Source organism: Copidosoma floridanum, unplaced genomic scaffold (genome assembly GCF_036245765.1).
Source record: "Copidosoma floridanum isolate Cflo_tuat_1 unplaced genomic scaffold, Cflo_Japanese_pri ptg000009l, whole genome shotgun sequence".
In the NCBI taxonomy this organism is placed as follows: Eukaryota; Metazoa; Arthropoda; class Insecta; order Hymenoptera; family Encyrtidae; genus Copidosoma; species Copidosoma floridanum.
Genome location: NW_028321886.1, coordinates 4,830,171 through 4,857,309, shown reverse-complemented (window position 1 = coordinate 4,857,309; position 27,139 = coordinate 4,830,171). Strand labels below are relative to the sequence as shown.

At 40.1% G+C, this 27,139-nt stretch overlaps 4 protein-coding genes across 4 annotated transcripts; 3 read left to right on the top strand and 1 right to left on the bottom strand.

Annotated features, from left to right (window-relative positions):
- Window positions 1–1,617: 1,617 nt before the first annotated feature.
- On the top strand, window positions 1,618–6,165 carry LOC106640602 (uncharacterized). Its single transcript, XM_023392383.2, has 3 exons — window positions 1,618–1,669; window positions 5,085–5,202; window positions 5,776–6,165. The coding sequence occupies exons 1-3, from the start codon at window positions 1,664–1,666 to the stop codon at window positions 6,003–6,005; spliced, it is 354 nt and encodes a 117-aa protein (XP_023248151.2). The 5' UTR covers window positions 1,618–1,663; the 3' UTR covers window positions 6,006–6,165.
- Window positions 6,166–8,398: 2,233 nt separating this feature from the next.
- Window positions 8,399–10,162, top strand: LOC106641105 (nucleoporin Nup43). Its single transcript, XM_014355357.2, has 6 exons — window positions 8,399–8,618; window positions 8,791–9,020; window positions 9,092–9,213; window positions 9,292–9,443; window positions 9,516–9,762; window positions 9,837–10,162. The coding sequence occupies exons 1-6, from the start codon at window positions 8,505–8,507 to the stop codon at window positions 10,007–10,009; spliced, it is 1,038 nt and encodes a 345-aa protein (XP_014210843.2). The 5' UTR covers window positions 8,399–8,504; the 3' UTR covers window positions 10,010–10,162.
- A 431-nt stretch (window positions 10,163–10,593) lies between these two features.
- On the top strand, window positions 10,594–14,648 carry Dhx15 (DEAH-box helicase 15). The gene is made up of 8 exons (XM_014354927.2): window positions 10,594–11,018; window positions 11,637–12,076; window positions 12,161–13,011; window positions 13,114–13,333; window positions 13,558–13,680; window positions 13,759–13,949; window positions 14,021–14,183; window positions 14,253–14,648. The coding sequence occupies exons 1-8, from the start codon at window positions 10,969–10,971 to the stop codon at window positions 14,378–14,380; spliced, it is 2,166 nt and encodes a 721-aa protein (XP_014210413.2). The 5' UTR covers window positions 10,594–10,968; the 3' UTR covers window positions 14,381–14,648.
- A 2,055-nt stretch (window positions 14,649–16,703) lies between these two features.
- LOC106640597 (uncharacterized) lies at window positions 16,704–26,865 on the bottom strand. Its single transcript, XM_089589740.1, has 4 exons — window positions 26,857–26,865; window positions 26,710–26,724; window positions 20,210–20,704; window positions 16,704–18,506 (listed from the first exon to the last, which is right to left on the bottom strand). The coding sequence occupies exons 1-4, from the start codon at window positions 26,863–26,865 to the stop codon at window positions 17,034–17,036; spliced, it is 1,992 nt and encodes a 663-aa protein (XP_089445866.1). The 3' UTR covers window positions 16,704–17,033.
- Window positions 26,866–27,139: the final 274 nt, after the last annotated feature.

The window sequence follows — 27,139 nt, the reverse complement described above, 5'->3', positions numbered from 1 at the left end:
AACCGATGTCTTTACTAACATCAAATACATTCTTCCACAATGTACTTTTATTTTGAGCGCACGCTGCTGCAGGAAAAGTTTTAGTTTTTATGCTCCTCCCCCCTTTTTTTCTTCTCTTTGAATACATTTAATGCTTTCTGTTAATGAATATATACATAAAGAGTCAATTAATGTGACTCTCGACGTTTTTACTTTCTTGGATTCAGTAGCTAATCAAATTAAGCTGCAAAGTTTTTAAATTTATTTGTTTATTTATTTTTTACATTGGTCGTAGGATCGATGAACTTGGGAATTTTGTTTTGTACGCAATAATTATATTTTTTTACTAAAAGTACTACTATTATATACCTACGTCGTTGCATGTAATGGAGCACGATTTTCTACAACAATTCTTGCCTATGGAATAGTCATACGTTGAAGTTGGGAGAATTGTATGTGCAAACAAAAATACTAAAATAATAATGAATAACCCGAAGCGTTCGTTTTTTTTTTCGCCTTGCCACAAGGTAAATACAGTTTTTGTTTGAGCACACTTTTTCCATCGATTGCATTATGTGTATCATGATTTATTAACGTTCCCTCAAACGCTGACAGAGCAAAAGGAAAGTTTACGTGTTATTGAATTTTACCATTTGTATTGAATTGTGTTTCTTTTTTTTTTCGTCAAAATTGAACTAGAGTTTTGCCATTTATCAGAATGGCCAACCGATCTCGAGATACACATGTATCATAACGAGGGAGATTTTTTGCAAGAATCATAAATACTTATCTTGAATTTTTTCACAAGGAGAAAGAAAAAAAGATGATGCACGGTATTGTTAAATTTGGCGGTACTTAAAAAAGTGTTTCTCGTATTCTAAATGATATATTTGACGAAACGAGGTGATGCAACAAATAATCTGATTGTCCAACACCTGAGCAAAACGATTATCGCGGTATAAATAATGTTGCACTGAACACTTAATCGTCACAGTACGCGTACGGGTAAGTAAAAAACAAATGTGTCATTAACTAATCTTTATTTCTCGAACAAACTGTTTTTGTATTAAAATTTTTTCCAAAATGAATAATGGTCCGGTTTCTCGTGGAAAGCCCCCTGCTAAGAGCTCACGACTATTACCTTTTTTTGTTTGTTTATTTGTTTCAGTGACAACTCTATACACTTGTCTTTATGAGATGGATTTCGTAATCGACATTACAAGTATGAAAAAGTGTCGTCCCTGCGGGCTGACGTGCCAATAAACGTTGCAGCATACAAGGTATCCATTCGCGAAATAACAATCGCACTCTCTGGAAAGGGCATCCCTATAATTATATCGTGCAACGGAGTCACGTATTGCGTATACGTATATACACAAGCACGTACACGTATTCCCATAGACGTTGCGCGCACAAAGTTGGCGGCGAACAACGCACCCCCTGCCGCGTAAATACATATATATACATTTTATATACTCAGGAGAAGTGGGAGGAGGAGGGTTTGTTCGAAGGCACCCTCGGCCCGCGTCGATTTCAATTTCAACCCTCACCGGACATTCGCACCGGACGTTGCGTCGAGTGATCGTTGGGACCGCGTTTCCTTGCAACGACACCCGATCCCGTTGACTGAACCGTTAATCGTTGGCGCCCTGCAATCAACAGCCCATCATTCTTCGGTATCGTCATGAAGGTCAGTTTTTGGATATTTTTTTTTTTTTTTTTTTTTTTTTTCTTTTTCGGTGGCAAATAATGCGTGAATTTATTTTCCATACGTGTAATTGATTGTTTCATGCCTCGTACGTTTTTCAAACAATCGGTTCAAGCCCAGAATGGATTAGCGAAATGCGCATCGATGGTCAAACAAAACTCGCGCGCTTATGATAAAACAATCATTTCAAGTTGAAGCCCTAACTATATTGTTTTCTAATGTCGCAAAATTACAATTACCGTCCAAACTCACTTGGATATGTTTTTTTTTTAAATTTATTTATTCATCAATAGGTAAATAAAACTTTTGTCTTCGGCGTAACTTTAGTTAGCAAACGCGTCGTCCCGGTGGGAAATTTAGGTCATTAGTGAGATGGATACACGAGGAAAACTTGATAATGGCTTCAATTTGCCCCTTTGGAGTAAAAATATTTGCCGTCGAGCGCGCTTTTGCTCGTAAAATAATGGAATCAATTTAGATTGAAAACTTATTTACCGCGTGCTTCGCGTTGCCTTTTAAATTTCGGCATACGAATTAAAGTACGCAATTAATCTTGAAAAAATTATTACTCATGTATATACCGTACAAAAAATAAAGGCCATACTTTCCAAACTACTCGTGCACTTGCAATTTATCGTTGTTTTTAAGAAAATGAAATTTAGACACGATAAAAGCTTTGTCCATAAAGTAACTCGTATACACCGTCCTCCAGCTTTGACAAAAATGACACACGCTTTTGAAGCATCTCATAAAGATGTTGGGTCAACTATTTTTAATTTTATATAAACGCTGGTTGGGTTCGACACATTACCTTACGAAGCAAACAGATAAAATTTTCAAATAGGATTGATCAAGCTTTGCTTCAGCTCCGCGAACCCGGAAAATATTGTTCGTTAACGTTTTCATACGAGATTTTATTATTAGCATATTCGGGAAAAACCAATCTCTGTATCCCATACTACTTTTCATAGTGCTCGTAAAAAAACGCCCGTTCGCCGCATCCCGATAGTCGGACGATCTTTAAACATTTTTATTAACACTCGGGTATTTCAGGATAAAACTCCCACGTATGGATTGAATTTACCGGAGGAAAAACCAAATTTTTTTTTTTCTGAAAAAAAATCCCGGAAAATTTGATAAAAAATACCCTCGTGAAAAAAAAGGGAAAAAATAAATACATGCGTGACTCGAAAGAAATGAACGCTTTTTAAAGACCGATACTGTTTGATGGATTCACTTTACGGTGTACTTGTGCGCTCGTTCGCTCCAAAATTTACAGGCTCCGATGACGCGGCTATTTATAATCCGTGCCCACGCTAATCCAACGTTATCTTGTGCACACGTCGAGTCTTAAACTTGCGCAAACGTCGTAACAGCCAATAACAATTTTTTTTTTTTTTTTTCCTGATAACGACGTGCGCGCGTAACAAAGTTTACCCCTACGATCAAGCCTCCATTTAATGATTAGTACGAAATAATCGATACCTGCATTAATCATTTTCTTGAAAAAAAAAAAAAAATTGCCGAAACGTAACATAATGATCTCGCTCTATTTTCCTTCCAATTAATTAATTTTTAGTTCTAAAGACTGACGTTTGCTTAAATCATGAACCCACGTAACGTAAACTCAACAGGTTTGCCTTTGATTCATCTTGAAACCGACTCGGTTGAAAAATAAAAATCATCGAAACAATGGGGACGCCGACGGTACCTCATTATTCGCACAACCCCCTTCAACGTGTCCATTGTTGTAAAAGTCGGGCTGTACAGGTACACACATATTATACCTGTATACCTGCAAGTGGGAGATAACAATTTTTATCGCGCCAAAGGGTCTGGTCATTCGGAGGAAAACTTTCCAAAGCGATGCGCCAAAGTTTCAAGACCATCTTTACACGTGCTCACTCGGAGAGATCCGAGACAAGACACATATGCGTCCGGTTGATCGTGCCCAAGATTATTGTACCATCCCGTAATTCACACAAAACAGCGGGAAAGTTTCTGACAAAAGTTTTTGGATTATCGAGATGAGGTGGAACATTTTTCTCGCTCCGTCCATTCGTTTTCATTGTCATTGCCGTACACCTCCAGTCTATCCTTTAGAGACAATCGAAAAAGCTTTTTTTTTTTTTTTTTTTTCTTTTTTTCTACTCAATTATTCTTTTTTAATGAACGGGCGAGGATTTCGTTCATTGAGCCGCGCAAAGCTCAACACCGCCACGTAAAATTAACGATTTATGTAACACAACGCGCTAAAAGGTCACTTTTTCGACGAGTCAATCGAAAGATCAAATGCACCGATGCTCTTTCAAAATAATGGCCTAGTCGATGCAAAAATTAATGACACGATTGTCATTACACTCGCAAACGTGAGGTGTGTCTCACGTGCCGACGACGTCACGGTATACCTTTACCCACGTAGAAAGGATCAAAGGTTTTTCGCGAATCATTAGGTGAATAAAAAAAGTGTTACACTTACGCGCCCAAGTTTTAGCTTGAAAGTTACAATTTTCGTAGCTTTAAGATCGTGTTTGATGTACAGTAAAAAAAAAAAAAAAAAAAAAAAATAGATTTACATAAGCTTATCCTCGTGGTTACCCAAATATACGTGCCACGCAAGTACCTACAGGTATTCGAGAAACAATTGTGCTCTTTATTCGAAAAAGCTTCAATGACTTTATCTAAATGCGATACTGTGTGTATACCCAAGCCATTTGAAGCAAGTTACAAGGGGCGCGTGCAGAAAATCCGTACATGCATATGGAATGCATCGATCTCCTTAAAGCTTTTCTCATTCATTTATTCATTCGGCTCTGCAAGCTCGTGAAAGAAAAAATTTAGATTTTTTTTTTTTTTTTCTTTTTTTTTCACCTGTTATTTCATACATTAAATTACCCATGTTTTTTTTTTTTTAAATATTTTATTGTATAGGATATTCAGTTTAAATCAGCAAAGCTTGCGAATATCAGAGGATTCTTCCGCATAATCTACCACAAGATAATAATGATATTGTATGGTATTAAAATTGAATAGAAACAAAGTACATCTCGGCCCCAAACGCGTTTTTTCCGATTCTCCTGGTAAGAGAGTCTCACCACACGTAGTATTGCCATTTAATTTGGCCCCATGTGGAAAAAGCACAATAAACGTGTTGATAAGCTTTTCCAGCATACGCTCTTCTCCCTCCCCCCCTTGTTTTCCATCGGTTGGCATACACAGCACGTGAATTATTTATCCTGCCAACGCGGATGTTTTTCCTTCGTCGAGATTAACCCCGAAAAAATTGCAATCGAATTAACTTTTGCCCCGTGCCATTACACCGGAAGCTAATGATTCTCGAGTCGTGCCAATGACTCGTATACCTCCACCTTGATTCATTTTGAAAATTGTTTTTCAGATCTTACAGTTGATTCTTTCGTTGATGATAATCGTCGGCGATTTGTACGATGTATCGAGGGCAGACGAAAGTGCGGCCCCGGTGCTGATGAAAAGGCCCTTTTGCAACGCTTTCACTGGTACGTATTATCTCGTCGATCAAGTCAATCAACATGTTTCAATGCTCCCTCGCATATACCTATATGTGTATTTCAATTAACACGCGAGACATTCAAAATTCTACACCCCCAATGACATTTCTCTGTTTGAAAAATTAATTGCAACAATTTGTTTCTCCGTTGAATCTCGCGAGCGCAAATGGTCCTCGTTCGTCGGAAAACTTGGCCGAACATCTCGCCTGCACGTGTAGATACGCATTACGTACAGTGTAGTTATATATATACCCGCGAAGACAATAGTATATGTATATAGGTAAACGGGGAAAACTTTAAATTGACACAAAGTTCTCGGGTTTGCCGATACGTGGCCCATCTAATGTAGATCACTGGCATACGAGTGGGGATGCCTTAGAAAACAAAAAAAAAAAAAAAAACGCTGACAATCATCGTTACGGCGTTATTGCATTATACTATACAGTACCGTTGCAGTGCGTGGATAAAACACGGGGAAACAAAGTTACCCCCTTGCTCCGTCCCTTTTTTTGTTTTTTTTTTTTTCTTTTCATTCGATTTTCCTGACACAATGCAACACAGGCTGCGGCAAAAAGCGCGACTCGTCGTACTCGGCACCGGCCGGCGGCTACAACGGCTTCAACGACATCAACAACGACTACCTTCAGCGGACGATTCCGGCCTATAGGGTGCTTTTGCGCATCGCAGCCGCCGCCAGAAACAACAACAATGCTCCGCTGTCCACCGACATACGGCAAATGATGAGACCACGACCGGAGGCTTTGCCGAGGGGGATCGACGTGCCCTTTTGAATAATTGATGGCTATCCTCACGAAGCCCACACCTATTTACATAATACACGTATATGCACACTTTTACCCCTCGTTATTTGTTATTATTTTTCCTTTCGATCGTCATGATTAGACGAATCATACCTTTCCGTTGTCTATTTTTAAAAATATTCTCGCTGTCGCGGTGAAAAGCATAATAGGTATGTACTTGTCAGTTATTGGCTTATTTTTTTTTTTTTTGTTTTTTGTTTTTTTGCGTGCGATGGTTCACTGTAGTAGTCATGCAATTAAATTAATGTCACCCAAAATGAAAGAAAAAACAATACGAATGTTTGAGTGATTTTTTGTTTCGTAGGTACTAGGGTATTTGTTTTTTGTTTAGACAAGGTAAACAAACAAATGTTATTGGGACGAGTTTTTACGTGATTTTTGTAAAGTGAGAAATAATCATTGTATGTACTTAATTGGTTGTTGCGAAAATTAATACAATTCAACGAGATGCATTACTTTGATTGTGATGTTTATGAAATTATTTCATTGTGCATCAACGCATCGAGATACATTTAGTGTAATCATGTAAATTTAATTCATTAATGATGCAAACTCGCGCATATACGTTTGACGCGCATAATTTAACGTGTACTTAATTAAATACACTTAATTGGTTCATTTTTGGTCGATAGTGGTTTCTGGGGGAAATAGATTACTGAATTAAAAGCATCCGTGTTGCGAAGGAAAGATAAATATTAAAAAATTTATTTATCAAAAAATCATGAAAATCTAAGTATAATTTCTGGAGTATAGGTGTACGACAATGCCTATCCGAAAATTAGATACTCAATGTGACCATTCTTGTATTATGATTCTCATTTTTCGTTGACACAAAATGTTTTAATTAATTAATTTTATTCAAAGTCGCAGATAACGAATTTCAATGTATTGTTTATTTGTTGTATATATTTTATAAATAAAAATTCACAACGTCGAAAAAGTAACATCAACAGCGTACTTTCATTCCCTCATCTTTTTCTTCTGCTACGTGAAGAGGAAAAATAGTTCTCCGAATAAAATGAATCAAGTGTAATTTTTAAAAATATTTCTTTCGAATAGATAATCGACAGTTATGAAGGGAGAGGATTTTGAATTCTTGATGGTTTTCTTCTCAGGCACGGGATGACGAAACTTTGTCTCGATGAAATCCACCAAATTTCGCTGCATTTTCTCCAGATGCTCCAGAAACGTCTTTTCCATACTTTTAAAAGCTCTCGTCAATTCTTCTGTAACACTCAAACAATCACATACATGGGAGCAAGGAACATCTGATTCTTTACTTTTTTTTTTTTTTTTTTGTGTTAGCAAGACCAAGCCTCTACACAACAATTCAATTACCACCTACGCGGCAACAAGTGGCACCACTTTCCTTCTCATCGATTTTGAATGACGAATCACAAAGTAAAGTGTAGCGGTGAAGAGGGAAAAAGATTGAATCATATGTACGGCAGAAAAAAAGTTATTCAATACTGACACGTTATAGTTTATTGTCATCTTACGGCGAAATTTTATAAGCACAATTTTTTTCTTATTTAAAAATATTACTTATGCATCTCTTTCAATCGACGATAGAACTTTGGACTATATGGTACTTGAGAAACAATATCAAGCCGTATGGTATACTCATACAATAAATAATGGGGGGGGAAGGATTATATATTTAAAATGTGTCTCACCTGACGTGCAGACGCCGGTAAATATTCTTGAAACAGTGGATTGTGCACTAGCCACGACGTCTTCGGTTTTTACGCTGCATATAGTGTGCTGCAGCTCCGAAACAATCGTGCCATTTGTTAAATTTACACGAATCGCATCTGTTTCGCCATCTAAATCATATGATCTAAGATTGTAGTGATAAAACGCGAAAAACAAGTTATTCATTTTTTTTTTCTTCAACAAAACGGCGTTTTCGATGGTCTTACCATTTTTTGCGATTGGGTCTTCGGTTGGGCCATCGACGCTATTGTCCGAGCTAACAATCGTGAGTACAAAACACATGACAAAATTCACTTTGAACATCTTGTCCAACTCCGAAATCGTACAGCCGTCAAGTGAGTACGTTGCCCTCTCGGATCGAGAACTGAGAATAATATGGTAAACAGAGGCCGAAAACCGCGAGAAAAGCATCACCCCGTAGTAGTTTATGTCTTTTTACCCTTTTCTAAATATAAATCGTACACTTACTTTATTTTGTTGTCTTTGTGCGTGCTTTTATTTTTTTTTTTGCTTTTGAAAATTCAAAACCATCGATAATCGATTCGTTTTGATATAAATCGATTCATTATCGATGCCAATCGAAATTTGAAAACTCGAGCGCGCGGACGTCACACACGCGCCAAGGAAGAAACGTTCGAAGTTCGTAATGATCAAGTGAAAAAAATTATCGTGTGTGTGTGATCCCGCCTATACTCTATTTTGTACTGTTGCAACCTCTTTTTTTTTTTTCAAAACAAAAATTGATGTATTAATATGACGGAAAACGTCCAGTGTGTTTTTGCCTCGGAAAAAATCAACAAGGTCAGGTTTAAGCACGAAAACTTCGAAGATGCCAGATATTTTGTCACTGGCAGTTGGGACGACCCGGTATGGAGTTCTATAACCTCAAGTGCTTTGTTAATCAAAAGTTTGATTAATTTGTTAAATACTTGCTTTGTTGTTATTATTATTCTTTAATTATTCTCTCTGGCGTGTTTATTACTTGCATCTATAATAATCGCATGTTTTTGACTCAAGATTTATGTTGCTTATCACTCAGGTCAATAAAATTGGTTACTGGATGTTTCAAAAAAATGAGGAAGACGAATTGTACCCTAAAAACATATCTTCAAGTTTAGTTTTGGGCGATGTTACTGAAATCAAATTTATTAGTTATGATACGTTTGTTTTCTCATCTTCAGCCGGTTATGCTAAAATAATGAAACTCCAAGATGTTCCCTATCCAGAGATTAAAGAACATCACTCTTGGGACAAACTACACAGATTAAAGTAAGTTGATACAATTTCTGTCAATCTTATGATTTTTCATTGATATTTTAATAGTTTTTACTGCACTACAGCAATAGACAATCAGTTTCTTGTACAGCATTAGCAACGTTTGGGCAGGATATTGTCACTGTTGGGGAAGATGGCAGGATAAATTTTCTCACAGCACAGAAAAATGACCCAGTTAGGAGCATTGGTACGTTTATTAATTAGTTAAGTAGTAAAATATTGATGGATTGCTTCATGAAGAATCTTGATTTTTTTTTTTCTCTAGATAATGCTGACAGTTGTTCTTTGTATTGTGTTGACTTTTTGAGGCACAATGAAATTCTTACTGGCAACATTAGGGGACACATGAAAGTATGGGACTTGCGCAGCGATCAAGATGCACCAACGACCACTGTCATGCTTTCAGAACAAGTAAAAGTAATTTTTTTTTTTTTCCCAATTTGTTATTAACTAATGACTTGCTTCATAATCATAATTAATTTTTTGCAGACAGAAGCAATGTGTATTGCCCATCATCCCACGCAAAAACATATAGTTGTTGCTGGTGCAGGAGATGGAAGTCTTACAGTCTGGGATCTACGATATAAAACATATCCAATTAGTCAATTAAGTGCTCACTCCAATAGCATCAGTGAAATCGCGTTCCACCCGGACAGACCGGAAAATCTTTACACTTGCTCAATCACTGGTGAAGTGTGGCACTGGAACAATTCTCAGCATTCAAAATTACAATTAGGTAAAATTATAATGTTTAAAGAGTCAAAATCGTCAACTATTTTTAGTGTGCTTTATATCAACGTTTGTCCTCAGATACTACAGATACCCATTGGTTGTGTACAATAGGAAACAAAGGAAAATTACAAGTGAATTCATTGCATACACTGCATAAACCTGTGAACAGCATTGACATCGACAGAAGTACATTATTATTTGGATGCGATAACGAAGCCATATACGTTATGAAAAACTTGAATGTTTTTTAAACATTTGTTTCTCTTTGCTCAAATGAAATACGCGCTGTATTAAACTAGAGATTTTTTGAAATGACCAATTGCGAATGGATCATGGAATTTTTAACAAACATTCGTTTGTACTGTGTATCATATAATATTGTATAAACAGAGTAATTTTCTAATAAGGCAAAGATATGTATTTATAGAAAAATAAAATCGAATTTCCATGCTTACCTGTTAAAAAATTCATTAGGTTCGTTTGGGGATTAGCTTGGAGCAGCTCGGAGCTCCTCCAAGCTAAGCCCCAAACGAACCTATTGGAATCTGCTGCCATTGCTGCCAACATTCCATACTGACTGAACTAGTTTTACAATTAATCTATAAATTCTACGATTGGCGTGTCTACAACTATTAAGTACTACACTTTGGAAATAGAACATTGATTTGGAAATCGTATGAGTACATGCCATTACAAATTTACAATCTCTTTGCAGTCTCCACCTCTCCAATAGTTTCTATGTAGTATATACTCTAGTAAATTAATTCAATATATATACATATGTATAGTTCTCTAAATTTACCCACACATTGATACACTTTGTATGTATTTATATAGTTACATTATCTAAAACAAGTATGGCGGACTTGATCCGTACTGCAGCGGTAGCATCGTGATTATTTGCTTGCCATTTTGTGACCCTCGTGCCTCGTGGTGTATGTATGTCGTTCGTCGTCCGTCGTCGCGAACATCATCGTCTCGGGGAGTCGGGGACACGACACTCGCGTCATCCCCAGTGTCCCCATTGAGTCGGAGGCAAAGTTCTACAGTCTTGCAGTTACAGCAACCACAGTTGAATCTCGGAGCGTGACAAGGCGTCATCGTGTAACAACTCGGAGCAGCCTAATTTTTGTTTCTCTCCTTTGTTTCAAGTGTCGTCAGTTTATTCAAGTATTGGATAAAATTATTGTTTGAACGACAGGAAAAAGCCATGTCTAAGCGGCGGATCGAAGTTGTCGACCCGTACGTCAAGAGGAGAACGTAAGTTGTACAACATTTACACGTGCTTATTATTTCAAGATGATTTTTTTTTTCTTTTTTTTTTTATTAAGAGCTCCTCGTAAAGGGATTATTTAAGTAATTAATATTGACGTGAAATCGTAAACACTACGTATACACAGTCCATGCATGACTTGGTACAAAAGGCAGGACTTGGATGTGAGACATACAACATAGTTAAACTACATGAAGTTAATTTATTCATACATATAGAGCTTGTTTATACACATGTGATTCCAAATTTTTTATCCTCTGAGTGAATTAAAGCCTTCATAATTGGAGCAGAGAAACATAGTTGTGTAAATATATATATATATAATATGTATATATAATTATAAGTATCAAATTTATTATTTTGATTGATGTTACCCAACAACCCACCTACTGATTGTACACAATTAAACTTCAACTTTTTGGTCCAGTTTTTTTCTTTTTTTTTTTTCATGTGATCACTCTTACTAAGTATAATCTTTTTAATTTTGGTAATATTTCTCATATCTCACATACATAGTTCTGTTGCATAGAAATATTTCAATTTTCATTTTATAAAACCACGTTGGATAAATTAACTTGAAATCTTTTTTTTTTCTTTATTTGTAGCGATGGTGCAGCAGTGACTAAAATATCAGCTATACCACCATTATTTACAGCAGTGCAAAAGAATCCGGCTAATGTAAACCCATACACTGGCTTGCCTTTTACGCCACGTTACCATGAATTCTACAAAAAAAGAATCACTTTGCCTGTCTTTGAGTACAGAGCCGATTTCATGCGTCTGCTGGCCCAGCACCAGTGCATTGTACTTGTAGGTGAAACAGGTTCCGGCAAAACAACACAGATTCCACAATGGTGCGTGGAATACTCAAAAAGCACCGGCAACAAGGCTGTTGCTTGCACACAACCGAGGCGAGTAGCTGCAATGAGCGTGGCCCAGAGAGTCTCGGAGGAAATGGATGTGGCTCTAGGTCAAGAAGTTGGATACAGCATTCGTTTTGAAGATTGCAGTTCAGCCAAGACAATCCTCAAATACATGACAGACGGTGTGTCTCTTTGATTTTCGTGTATGCTGTGAATGATAAAAACAATACTTGTAGTACCAATAACCTTTTTTTCATTCATCCTAGGTATGTTGCTTCGTGAAGGCATGTCGGATCCAATGTTGGACGCATACCAGGTAATACTGCTCGACGAGGCTCACGAAAGAACGCTCGCCACTGACTTACTCATGGGTGTATTGAAAGAGGTCATCAAGCAGCGCTCGGATCTAAAACTCGTCATCATGAGTGCTACCCTCGACGCTGGCAAGTTTCAGCAATACTTTGACAACGCGCCCCTCATGAATGTGCCTGGTAGAACGCATCCCGTCGAAATTTTCTACACTCCAGAGCCCGAACGAGACTATCTCGAGGCGGCCATTCGAACCGTCGTCCAGATCCACGTGTGCGAGGAAGTACCGGGTGATCTGCTGCTCTTCCTCACTGGCCAGGAAGAGATAGAAGAGGCTTGCAAGCGCATTAAGCGCGAGATGGACAGTCTCGGACCCGAGGTTGGAGAGCTCAAGTGCATACCGCTATACTCGACTCTACCGCCCAATCTGCAGCAGCGCATCTTCGAGCCTGCGCCACCCACCAAATCGAACGGTGGCATCGGCCGGAAGGTCGTTGTTTCGACCAACATCGCCGAGACGTCGCTCACTATCGACGGCGTCGTCTTCGTCATAGATCCCGGCTTTGCCAAACAGAAAGTATACAATCCCAGGATTCGCGTGGAGTCTTTGCTCGTCTCGCCGATAAGCAAGGCCTCAGCTCAGCAGAGAGCCGGTCGGGCCGGTAGAACTCGGCCAGGAAAGTGTTTCCGTTTGTATACGGAGAAAGCGTACAAAAACGAGATGCAGGAGAATACTTATCCTGAAATTCTCAGATCGAATCTTGGTAGCGTTGTGTTACAGCTTAAGAAACTCGGCATCGACGATCTGGTGAGTTTGGCGCTTTTTTACACTTTTTTTTTTTTTTTTTTTTTAACTTTTCACAATTTTAAGACAAGCATTTGATTTTTTTTGTTTTTTTCTATTTTTTAGGTACATTTTGACTTTATGGATCCCCCTGCACCAGAGACGTTGATGCGAGCATTGGAACTGTTGAATTATCTCGCTGCATTGGACGATGACGGTAATCTAACGGATTTGGGTGCAATTATGGCCGAGTTTCCACTGGATCCACAACTAGCCAAAATGCTGATTGCCTCCTGCAATCACAATTGCAGCAATGAAATTCTAAGCATCACAGCTATGTTGTCAGGTATGAAAAATCGTCAGGGATTGCTTGTAATTTTATACATTCTAAGATTCTTAAATGAGTTTAGAAGATGCATTTCTTTTCTTTATTTTGATTTGCCTTTGTCTCGTAAGTGTTATACATATATTTATGTAGTCACTAGATTAATTCCCGTATTGGGCTCAAGTACCATTTAAGAGTTTAATCAGGTCATCTGGTTTTTCTAATGAGGATTGACATGTTATTAGTCCCACAGTGTTTTGTAAGGCCTAACGAGGCGAAGAAAGCTGCGGACGAAGCGAAGATGCGTTTTGCGCATATCGATGGCGATCATCTCACATTACTCAACGTGTACCATGCATTCAAGCAAAGTGAGCATTAATAAACTTGTTAACTTTTTTTTTTTCCTCAAAACGTACAAATAAACGTCCTTCTAAATATTTTTATAGATCAGGAAGATCCGCAATGGTGCTATGACAACTTTGTAAACTATAGATCTTTGAAAAGTGGCGACAATGTTAGGCAGCAGCTGAGTAGAATCATGGACCGTTTCCAGCTGAAACGGACGTCCACGGATTTTACATCCAAGGACTATTACATAAATATCAGGAAAGCGCTTGTCAATGGATTCTTTATGCAGGTAATAACCCGTGGTGGCAAATATCCAATCTATCTTAGTAATCAAACTTACGAATCGTATATATATTTTAGGTTGCGCATTTGGAAAGAACTGGACATTATTTGACCATCAAAGATAATCAAATAGTGCAACTTCACCCAAGTACTTGTCTGGATCATAAACCCGATTGGGTTATTTATAACGAGTTTGTGCTTACTACGAAAAATTATATCAGAACAGTGACCGACATTAAACGTAAGTGTCATGTCATTTAATGATAAAAGTAATTTGAAGTAGTTTATAATAATTTCGTTGCCATTTCAGCTGATTGGTTGTTGAAAATAGCACCTCAGTACTACGATCTTCAAAACTTCCCACAGTGTGAAGCAAAACGACAGCTAGAGGTCATTCAAACTAGATTGGATTCGAAGCAGTATCAAGAAGGCTTTTAATGAAATTATCTACAACACTAGATGAAATGGCGATAGGAAAAATTTACATGAACGAAATTTTTTGATTGAGCACAGACGTCGAATGTTGAAAATTTAATGTCACTGAAAACATTAATTTGTCATTACTTATTGTATTAATGAAAAATTTCGTATCTTGTTGGCATAACTGTCAATGCTTACTATTCATAAGAAGTATAAAAAATAGAGTAGTTTTTCTATTAAATGAATAATTAGAGTTTTAATTCTTTAATAAAAGAGAACGAATGTTTGAATGTGTAAGAAAAAAAAAGTTTAACTGGAAGAGATTTTTTATTATGTTTTTTTAACACCGCTTTCTTTTGTTTTTTTGGTATTTTTCTTCTCGTTGTTACTATTTACCCTTATTTATCAACAATTTAACGCTTTATACCTTATATCCTCGTTACATTAAATTAAAAGTAAGTTGTAAAGTGAAAAAAAAAAAAAGAAAAAAAAAACTAAGACCTGCGGTGATTTGTGTTTCAAATTATCGCTTTTACAATCATACAATATTTCACTTAAAATAACAAGCGTGTCATATTGTCATAAATGTACTTCGAAAAATCAAGCAAATGAGAGAAGTGCAAATTTTGCAGCCGAATCAACTTTTGTATATAGAATTGGTAAAAACATAATATCAAACAAAAAAAAAAGGCAAAAAATGTGTTAAACCTCATTCCAATAAAATACTTGTCACGCAAACGAAAATCGTACCATCTTTTAACACAAAGTGTGTGGTGTATTCATGGTTATATTTTAATCACTTTTTCATAAACAATCGTATAAAAACTCGACAACCCCAATGTTCCGTCACAGAGGGACAAAATTATCTAGTTCTATACCTTTTTATTTGTATATCATAGCGTTATTACGTTCTTTCTTTTGCGACACTCGACACTTAAAAATCAGACAGGAAGGAATATGGTGTGGGATAAGGAAAAATCGGTACACTGACGAACAAAAACTAACAGTGAGCGTCGCTGCATTAGCAGCCTACAGATAAGACGGATAACAATTAAAATTGAGGCGGGGAAGGTGGTGGATGCATATTATGCGCGAGATCGTGGAGAAGAGGTCTATATAGTCATGGCTCTCTTGGAGATTGCGTATGGTACCTGAAACTTACTGTCCAGGAGGTTTCACTTTCCGCCCGTAAAAAAGGCACTGAAAGCTGAAAGTACGTTCGGCCCTCACTTACCACCCGGAGGAGGAAAAAAAATTTTTTCCTACCTTGGGCTACTTTGACGGTTGGGTGTGCCCTCGGTAGGAAAAATAAAGTTCGCACCAGGTGTGCATCCAACCAGGGCAACCACCAGCCTTGTGCTTGCCCTGGAGACATGCGCCACCAGGTACGAAAACTACTATTGTTTTGGAGAATAGACATATTTTGGAAACGTCATACTGTTTTGGGACAGTCATATTCCCCCTTTTTTTAATTCTCATTCCCCTGCCCCTTTCTATCATCTGATTAACTTTCATCGAGTTAAAATTCATTTATTTAAATAACATACATAACAGATGAGTTTTCATGATTTTTTTTACAGGTACATGCACGAAATACGTACATTCATATACAAAAACATGACGCTTAATTTTAATATAATTTGATTATTATAAAAATTGATTAAAATTAATTACAGTGTTTATTCAAACAGTAGATATTTTAAACGTAAAATGTTACGTTATTTGTTTCTTCTTTTCATAGTTTTTTTTATATATATATATAAACTCTTACAGCTGAGAAAGTTGTTTTGTAAATCAGTTATTAAATTGTGTTAGCTATTGAATTCATTCTTTGATATATTTTTTTGTCGGCTGTTTAATTGTTATTAAGTCTACGGGAGAGGAAAATATAGGTGTTGGAAAAATTTTCGCCCATAAAAGAATATTTTCATACCCAATAATTAGTACAAAATAAAATGCAATAACTTAATACATTTTATAATAAAATCCATGGTATACATGCATTTTTCTTTACAACAAGTAATATTTAAAAAAATAATAGACTATGAATGGACAAAAGTTTTCCACGACAACGCGTAAGATGAGAGACAGTGAAGCTGCTGGTAATATAGTCATGTGATGTATATATAAATGTGAACGCGAATAAGAACAATAAGGCAACGGAACTCCAACTCACTTTGAATATATGTACAACATTAAGTACTTAAGAATACGAACTCTCAATATTCTCTTCGTTACGTTTAGCATAGCGCGAGTTCCGCTAGCTGGAAATAATAATAATAATAATAATAATAATAATAATAATATTTATAATAATAATAATATGTATTGCTATTGTTAATGTTATAAAAGTCTCATGTTGTCTCTGTCATGCGCTCGCGCACACTTTGTTGATTATACGTAATTTACTTTTTTTCTTCTTCTTATGTTTACTTGAGCGATACAAATAATGAAGTAAAATTGTGTTAAAAAATTTCGAGGTTCAAAACCGTAAAATAAGTGTGGTCAACATGCGTGCGTTCACACGGCGCAGAAAAACGAATATCATGGCTCGGTGGACACAATCGGCGCACAATCACTGAGGGGGGAAAAAAAGAGAAAAAAAAAAAAAAAAAAAAAAAAAAACTAGAATCGATCACTCTCTCGCATCAGATGTCTCGCCAAGGCGTCCTCACTTCTTCTTCAGCACACCGAACTGCAGGTGTTGGGCAGCGAAGCCGTTGGCTTTCGTCCTTTGGAGTCCAGCGGCCGGCAAAGCCCCGACGTTGAGCGCCAGGACCTTAGAGACGATGTTGATGTCCTCCTGGTGGTTGCGCGTGCCGGCACCTTGGAGGTCCCCGGCTATGCCCGACTGGAAGAGGAGGTCCTGTATCTGGCGCGCCGGAGTCGTGGGCGTTTGGCCGAACGGCCTCTGCTGCTGCTGCTGCCTGAAGGGCACAAAGTTGAAGCCATGACTCTGCACGGGCAGCTGCTGCTGGGGCACCGCCGGTCTGGCCTGAACAAAGTGCTGTTGCTTGTTGTTGTTGTTGTTGTTTCTAAACGCGGTCTTGTCCTCGTTGACGGGGAACAAGCTGTTGAAGCCAAAGTTGCCCACGGAGTTGAAGGCCTCCTGCCGGTTGAACCTCGTGACCGGGGCAGCCAGGGAGGGCGGCTGCTGGAACTCAAGTTGTTGGTGAACGTTGAACGGCTGGAATTGCTGAGGCTGGGGTGGTAGTTGCTGTAGGCCGCGCAAAACCTGGGAACTGGACTGGAAGGGCGGGGCTGACACCACACTCGGCACTTCGAGGCTCAGGCTGGGCTGGAGCTGGACACTCGTCGCTTTGAAGGACGGCTGCTGCTGGAGGAACGGGTTTTGCTGATGGGGCAGCTGTTGGACGAAGCTCAGCTGTGGCTGGGCCTGGAAGCCAGGCAATGCCGGGGGCCCAAACTGCTGCTGGAGTAATAAACGCTGTTGTTGCTGTTGCTGCTGTTGTTGCTGTTGGAGGTAGAACTCGTGCTGTTGCTGCTTCTGGCGGAGCTGCTCCTCGTAGGCCTGGCGTTGGCGTATGAGGAACTGGGTCTGCTGGAGCTGCTGGGCCTGCAACTGGAGGAGCTGCTTCTCGAGGAGGCGTTGCTTGAAATCTAGCTGCTCCTGGAGGGTGAGGGGCTGCTCGTGGCCGGTGCCGTTGCGAGCGGCGCGGTACAGGGGCACGACGCTCCTGGGCACTCCGCGCTCGTCCTGCTGGACGGTGAACGCGGCGACGAGGGGCGCCTGGAAGATCCTCACCTCCTCGGCCGACTCTTGCTTGTTGCTCGCGATCTTCGTGCCAGAGTTGGCTCGGGCTCGGTTGGTCGCGTTGCTATTCGAGCCAGCCTCGTTGTCCAGCTTGGTCGACGGTGAAGGCCGGGGCGCGACAAGGGCGTTGGCTGCGGCCGCGGCCACGTTACCGCTCGCGCTCGCCGTCAGCGTTTCCACCACCGGTGCAAAAGTCACGCTCTTCTGGATTTGGCTGGTGCTGCTCGTGCTGGTGCTGCTGCTCGTGGTTGAACCGGGGACGACCGGGTTGCGCGACTCTGCGCTCTCGAGGAACTGGTGCTCGGCTGGCAACGATGGCTTCGTTTCGTAGATCGCCGAGGCCTTCTCCGAGGACACCACGTGGTGGACCTAGGGTGGAAAACACGTGCGGTGGACGGCTATTGACGTATTTTTTTTTTTTTTTTTTCGCACTCATCAATGAAATTTACGTTTTCTTTGTTTTCACTACGACACTATACCTAACATTCTCTCTCGTGCGTTGTTTTCACTCGAAAAGTAAAATTCTTCTCCCGCGCGGGGGCGATAAATCAGGAGCAGCTGCGCGTTTTTTTTTTTTTTTTCGAGAAAACGTCCAAACGTTAATGACCGGCAATTTGCCGCGCGTACACAATAACCGTACACTCCGGCGGTTGGAAAACAACAGTTCGGTGGGAGTGAAAAATTGTATTTACGACGTATAGCGAAGTTTTCTCCTCTTCTCTCGAACCGGAGAGGAGAAACCGCGTGCCGTGATGGACGGGGGTTAAGAAAATAGCCGTGTGCGACGAGTTATGGGAAAGAAAATGCCAAAAGTGCGATAATAGCTACGCTCGATGATGGACTATTTTGTTATTAATAGACTCGATTGAGTTGCACCGCGGGTATGTAAGTATACCCATAGAAAACAACTCGCGCGCGAAATGAGCGGCGCTTACTTTTATCCTCCTTTTTACGCCCAAATGCCGAGGATTTTATTAATTAAGTATATAGTTTCACGCGCGCGCGCGCTGACTCTCGATTCTACGCAATATTTCACACTGGCACGTTCAATATATTATAAAAGTACGGATCGTTGTGTGCCCATATATGATACGCGAGAATTGTTACCGAAGCAAAAGCCACGCCACGATGTGGGAAAAACTTACGTAAAGCCGCGATGATGCAGGGAATTGTTAGCGCCTCGAGGATGCAGTAGTATTATTTATACGAGCGAGCACGTATATTCGACGTGGCCCGTGACTTGGATACTCGAGAAATGCAAGCGAATTTTTTTTTTTTTTTTTTTTTATTAAATGTTTATACATGTATACACGAGTGCACAATGTGACGTGAATGTGCAGAAAGGACTCACGACCTCACGAGCATCACGAGTGTTAAGGGACTAGTCACGCTTTTAACAATCCCATGTGGTATTAATACTACGATAGATATTATAACGACTTTGACGCAAACATCATACTTTTATTGAATCTTTTTTTTTTTTTGTTTTTTTTTTTTTTTCACACCGCAAGGATGAATTTAAACACATCGTTACAGTAAATACCTTTTGTACTGTTGCCAAGAAAAAAATACAAAAAATACAAAAAATACAAAAATATCGTGAAATGATATAATTCACTTATGGTTAAGGTGTAAAAATTTAATATTAGGTATAAAAGTACATTTTACACCAAGTGATTGTGATTGTGCTTCCCACGATGTAACAGTAGGGTTTTTTTGCGGGCGCGACCACACGACCAACGCGAGGTCTCGACGAGGGAGATACAATCGTTGTATGGTCCAGTAATCCCGGAGTTGTAAATTTTAATCTCGTACACCATGTCGGTATCAAATACTCGCACAATGGCAAAAGGAGAAAAATGACGAGTAAAGCCATAAATCTGAATTTACAAAATACAGTAAAATCGTATACCCTTTGGCTCGCGCGCGACATCGTACTATACCCTGCACACGATTTGGTAAAACCCGCGGTGATCGGTATCTCGATTCAGCGATTCATCGAGTGCCATTTTGTACTGGGCCCCTTTTCCCCCCACGCATCATACAATAGACGAAGATGGAAAAAGGCTCACCTGCACGCCCTTGGTGTAATCCTTGGGCGGGTCCTGGTGTATGCTGTTTGACTTGGGGCCCTCGTCCTTCCGCGTCGCGTACCTGTCGCTCTCGACGAAGCTCGAGTTCTGCAGCTTGTCCTCGCTCGGGGGCTCGTCGTCTCCCGGGAAACTGTCGAAGGAGAAGCTCGCGCTCTTCTGCTTCGATATCTCGAAAAAGTCGTACCGGTCCTCGTCGACCGCCGGCCGCTCGGTTGGCTTGTCCTCGGCACCGCTGGTGGTCGATTGTTGTTGGTCCTCTTGCTCCTGGTGGTGCTGCTCGGCCGACTCAGCCTCGAGGTCCACGAGGGCCTTGAGCAGAGCTCGCCGGAGGTTCTTGTCGAGCTTCACCGGGGGCGGGGCGATCGGCGAGCTCTCCTGTTGGCTCGAGGGCGACGCCACAAGGTCCTCCACGAGGTCCAAGGGATGCACGGCGCCGGCGAGGGCCAGCGTCGCTAGCAACACTGCTGTCGTTATCTGCCATAATATTACATAATGTATATAGGTGAACAAATTTACAATTCATTTGTGTGTGTGTGTGTTTTTATTTTCTCATATTTTGGTGCACGGGTCAGCTTGGGGATCGCATATTTTTGTCGGCGTATATATGTATACTCAAGTAATATATATATACTTGCGTACACATGGCGTATATATTCTATTAATTATCTGTAAATTATTTGAGAACCATACGTGGTTGTACCACAAGGTTTGAATAAAGAATTAATCTATAATCTAATCTAATCAAGTATGACGTACTCGATCGATGCGTCCAACCGATTTCCGTGTAGCAAATATTCAGCGATTAAATTTCGAACTGCATCACCCTAATCCAATAGAAGTAAAATGACAATGTAATAAAGTACTGCAGGTACACCGTGTTGTTTATTTATTATATTATAGATTGATTTTTCGAGCAGCAAAATTAATTCGCGTATAGGCTTTCGTGGACTCGGACCACATTTGCTGCCGATCAATCGGACACTTGATTCTCAATGAAGTACATTATACGTATATATATAATGCTACAGGACAACCGGCAGCGAAACTCGATTCATCACTTTCTCTTTTATACACGTATACACGATAAATGACTCCTACATGTTTAGTATATTTTTCCTTCCCCTTTGGCACACGGTGCAACAGTTGTAGAAACAGTAACAAATGCGCATGTGTGTATATGTATGCTTACAAACAACGGCGCAACACACGACACGTATAGGTGGTGCACCGCGCCCAGAGGCGATAAACAATAGCCGTGGCTTAATTAATCCCGTCGAATGCGCGAAAGGCTGCACGTGCGGGCTGATTAATTAGCGCGGGTGTACACGTATACACAAGCTGACACTCGCCACGGGAGTACAATTAGGCTCCCCGCGCGCTTGGCGAAAAAAAAAAAAAAAAAAAAAAAAAATTTACATACGTACACCCGAAGCGTCAGACTTTTTTTTTCCATCCTTTCGTTGCACTTATGGTTCATGCCCGTACATATACGGGGTGTAGGAGGCGCGAAATCGCATAACGCACCGCAGCTTACGTAAAAGAGATCGGTATATGATATACAGGGCCTATGTGTATATAGGTACACGTAGACCGCGAGATGCGTGAGAGAATAGCGTGAAGGTGGTGTTATAAAGGTGCCGCAACACACATTCTTCGTATAGGCCCCCTTCGCGTGTGTATGTATATACGTGTATGCGGCAATGCGAGAAAGGGACTTTCTTCGCGCTCGACCTCTTCTCCGTTATCTCGTGTATTAGACTCGAAGCTACATGGTAGAGGCGCCTCTTTTTTTTTTTTCTCTCCCTCGCGGGTTAAATGCCATTTACATATATATATACATATTTGCACTGCTGTCGTTTACACACGCGCGCGCGATCGGAGTTTGGAAAACGTGTGGCTATATACATGCACAAGGAGCGCACAAAAGGGAAAAGACAATTATGAAGATTCGTCTTTCTCCTCCTCTTCGATGGACTCATTTAAATCGGCATTTCTGCGGACGGGCGAGAGAGGAGCTCCATGGTTGATATACGGAAAGCACCAAAAGTGCTGTGTACACGCCTTCGGTGCGCTCTTTTTTTTTAACGCATTAATGTCCCTCGTTCATCTCTATCAAATAAGATTTATACACCATATACGGATTAATTTGCATTCGTAAGGCGACATATATATATAATTAAATACATACAGAGAGTAGGTGAATTTTGTTATTCGTGTGAAATACGATACATACGCGGCGTCAGATCTGTGCCACCAGTGTCATTATTCGTGACGTTAGACATTGAAATACATATAATGTATAGGTATACCATACATATTATAGAGGCAGGAGAGAAGAATAAAACTCCTATAGTGATCTTAATCATTTGAAAGGGCGATATTGTGTATGTACATATATAATAATAATTATAATGTACACAAGTACCGCGTACGTGTACCGATACCCACTTGTACCTATCCTGTGAGGTATTCTAATCAGTTATAGGTGTATACATGATATTGATATGTAATGGGGGGGGGGGAGCGTGAGATGGAGATACATGATAAATCGGATTCTCAAAGAGTCGTTACAACATTTATAATACACGCACTTGATGTATATATACATGTATACACACGCTCGAGTGGGTGTACATGTACTGGCGCGTGAGGTACCTTTGAAAGGAAAAAAAGACTTTTGAAGGACCGAACTGTGTAGAGAAAGCGTTGTTTAGCTCGACTGTTTTTCTTTTTCTCTTCCACATTCCTGGGGGGCCAAAGGAAAATTTGACTCGCTTGGGAATAATCCGCAGGAATGTGCCCACGTACATAAACGGATGTTAAAAGTAGCCCAGACGTGACACCATACCGCATACATACATAATAATGTTAAGCGCCTCTCTGTTTCACTCATCGTGTGGGAACGGACCCGTCAGCCGTCAAAGCCCGCCGGTATTATTGTTTTCCGAAATTCATGGATCCAAATTGAACCCGCAGGTGTACTTACAGCCGGCACCCGTTAATCAAATAAAAATCCTCCGATCCACGGGCGTGTGTATAATATCATACGAGTATTGTGTTTCTGTTTTTTCTTTCATTTTCCCGCTCACTGTCACGGATGATGGTATACGCTAATACGTAATAACGTACGAAAAGGCGCGACTTGAGAAAAACAAAGAAAAAAAACAGCTAATCCTCCGAAACAATATACACATGCGTGATATGCCGGAGACTGTAATATACACATATATTTATGTATTATCCCTGCAGCGAAACAACAACAGTTACTTAAACTTCAATCATCGATAATTGCCATTCGCCTCGGAGCGCGCACGTAAACGTATTATACACGTACGTCTATATTAGGTACAAAGTGCCGGGAGGACCGAAAACATTACATCCCGAGTGCTATGCACATAGCGTGAGAATTTCAGCGAGACGGACGAAACAAAAACGAAAAGAAAATCGGAAATGGCACTTTTCCCTATGTATTGACTCTTTTGTACGCATACGTATAATACTTGGTCGAGGTATACGTGTGGGTACGTGTACGCACTCGTACTTACGACTTTTCTTGCAAAAATTGCGCGCGTCACTAGCACTTTTTTCGCACATCTGCTCAGCCACATTTTTCTCGTAGCCAAGGCTGCGAAAGACTCGTGCGGACTTGGGAGTTCAGAGAGAAGCGCTATTTTGTCTCTCCATCGCTATATAGGGTACATTATGGATGTATATTCGCTCCTATGGTTGTTAATCAACTTTATTCCATACAAGCAAATCAACACGCGTTACCGATACACTCAATCATCAACATACACACAAACTCGGCATCGGTATGGGCGTTATCTTTTCTCCATACTAAGTATGCCGAAAAATTTGCTCATCAAAGATCTCCGCTCGATTCTTTCTCTTTAATCATCTTGTTTACCCCGTGCACCGGAGTATTAGTCTAAACTTTCCGATCTATCGTGTTTCTTTGAGATACACTCCTCTTGTAATTAAAGTCTTGATTTACCGCATGGGATTTTCAATTGATTCCTCATTTGCGTTTGCCTAATTGATGCGCGTACGCCGCAGGTAAAATTAATTCACTCGTGATTCACCGCTAAAATGAATACGAGCCAAGTACAAGTAATTCGAGAAATTTTCTCCATTTATTATTATTATTATTTTTTTTTTTCCAATCCAGGAAAACGTTTGCCACCACACGCGCGCGCATTACTTTGTAATATAATACGGTGTGTACGCAAATTTTTCAATAAATAAAAATCAATAATAAGGAGAGAAGAGCCCACATACGCGCTTTTAATGTTAAATATACATATACTTTCTTTTATTCATCTTGAAATAAAATGTTTCATCTATAACAGGATGTCGGCGTATTGACACAAAATACACCTGTGTATATATACCGAAGAATCACGTAGGCCTATGTATTGTACACTCGCCCAGAGTTGCGGATGCTTTTTCTCGAAAGAATCCCAAGTGCACTTTCATTTTCGTCTTTCGCCTGGTATACCCACATACATATACATACGTACATACATACCAAGAGGTAAGTACGCCTAATAAGAGAGAAAGTACGCGGCATGCAGAGAGAGAGAGAGAGAGAGGAGAATCTGTGTGCCCCCATACTCTTTTTTGGACCCGCCTCTCGGTGTAAGTACACGTATCGGCAGCGCCGAAGCAGTAACGAGGCTCCGTGGGTCAAAACACCCGGAGAAGCAACAGTGTTGTTAATAAAAAAAAAAAAAACAAAAAACATTGCTACGATCGAATGATGATGATAATAATCGTGCCGTTTCGTTAAAATTATAACGGTCACGCAGGCTGCGTATCACGTGCGCGAAACCTCGTCACGTGCACAACGCGAGTCAAAACGTGCGGAAGCACATTGCACCGGCACAATTAAAAGCTCCAAAGGGTACTTACATATAGGAAGGACTTATATCGGTACAGGGGCGTGAGAAATTTATAACGATTTTTTACGTCACGCGTTCAGAGATAGTTCCCCGAGATCGGCAGATCGGTTTACCGATCTTTTCAATTTTTATCGGTACCAAAGTGTAATTTGATTGAAGTACTATATATATAAAAGTGTGTGGGGGAGAGGGGGAAAGAGCTTTTCCGTGCGAATCGCAAGGGGATCGGTAATCAAAAGTGAAACGATTGTACCCATATACAGTACCTATAATACACTCGCTTCCGATGCAGTCACGAGGGGCGAAAGTGCACGGTGATGTTCCTCTCTATCGCAATATAGGTACACATGATATCTCTATAGCTTATCAAAACCAGAGTGCGTTCGAGTTTAAATCCCGTGTACGCGCACCAAGAGAGAGAGAGAGAAAACTCTGGGAAAATGACAAAGAGACCGGGTGATGACCGCAACGGAGGTTTCCGCGTTCGAAACGAGCTTAACCGCCGGCCGCTGCCTTCGTATGCCCACTTACAAATTGTATGTACTCACGCACAATACGAGGCTATTGGACATACGCATACCTCGTACGTATATAAAAAAGATCCGCAAGTGGTGCGGTCGCGTTCGTGTATACAAAGATGATTGTACGGTCGGATGGACGCGTTCGGTGTTTATTGTTTTCTTCCCCCCTCCCCCCAAAAGCTCGTTAATTTTCCACTCGGCGATGCGGCTCGTGGGCGTTTTTGCGCGCCGGTGCACACTGCCTTTTCTTTACGTAACGAATTTTGTGTACCTACGAGTTGGAGCTTATTAATCACGCATAAAAATATCCCCCGCCATCGGGTTGCCTCGTTGCGCGATGAGCTTTGCAACGGCTTTCGATCGCTGCGTACAAGTATTGTTGGCCATAGACGATAATTTACACCTGAGTTTTTGTTATTACGTTGACTAAGTGCAAAGAATAAAAAAAGACCTTAACGTGTTCGGCCTTTGTTAATTTATCCGAGTGGCAGTGAAAAAAAAAAAAAAAAAAAAAAAAAAAAAAATTATCCTCCGAAAGCACCGGTAAGTTGGGCCAGCTTTCTTTTTGTTTGAAGATCGAAGCGATACATAAACGTGGGCAGCCTTTCTCAGCGCATCTCGAGGCAAGAGTACATAGGTAGTTGTGGGTTGGTGCCAAGTCACGCGACCGCTGCTGCCGGCTTTTTCTCTCGTGACTTGCATTTAAAACCGATGCTTCGCGTATATATATATACATGTATGTGCAACGGCAGCTACCGACCTACGGCTCGATAAAGTTGTGGGTATTTGCACTTGTGTGTGAATTCAAGCCCGTAAATTACACTCCCGCGTACTTAGACACGTATACTTATTGAATTGCAAACGATACTGTTGCTTAAAGAAGGAAAAAAAAAAACATAAAAAAATTTATTGTAAAATGTGTAACAGGTGTTGTAGTTTATGTCACGCCGAGTGAAAGGTGTTTTGGGTTATTTTTAATCATGTGCATCATACACCCCTACGAGCATCGTTAACTATAAGAAAAAGAAAGAAAAAAAAAGTAAAAGGTAATACATACGTCACTCGTGTCTGGCTAACTTGGTAATTGCCTCTGCGCGAAGTATGAGTGATGACAATTTAGACTGGCAACATTCAACGTATATGGATACAAATGGTTGTAAACACGACGTGGATGTATATACCCACGCGCGCACAGAAAACCAACTTTCGTCATCCTCTCACGGCTGCAAAAGGTCATTGTCCATCCCGACTATTCTATCATGTTTACGTACGCGATTGTCTGTACTTACAAGTATACATATATACACATGTATAGTTTTTATTTATTTTACTTGGATTAACCATTCCTTTTCATTATCATTCATAACTTTTTTATTTATTCACTCGCGAAAGTGAAAATCCGTTAAAAAAAAAAAAAAAACCTCAGTTTTTTTCATAGTGCTCAAAACCACAATACTATATATGCTCAGCCAATTACGCGAATCCTC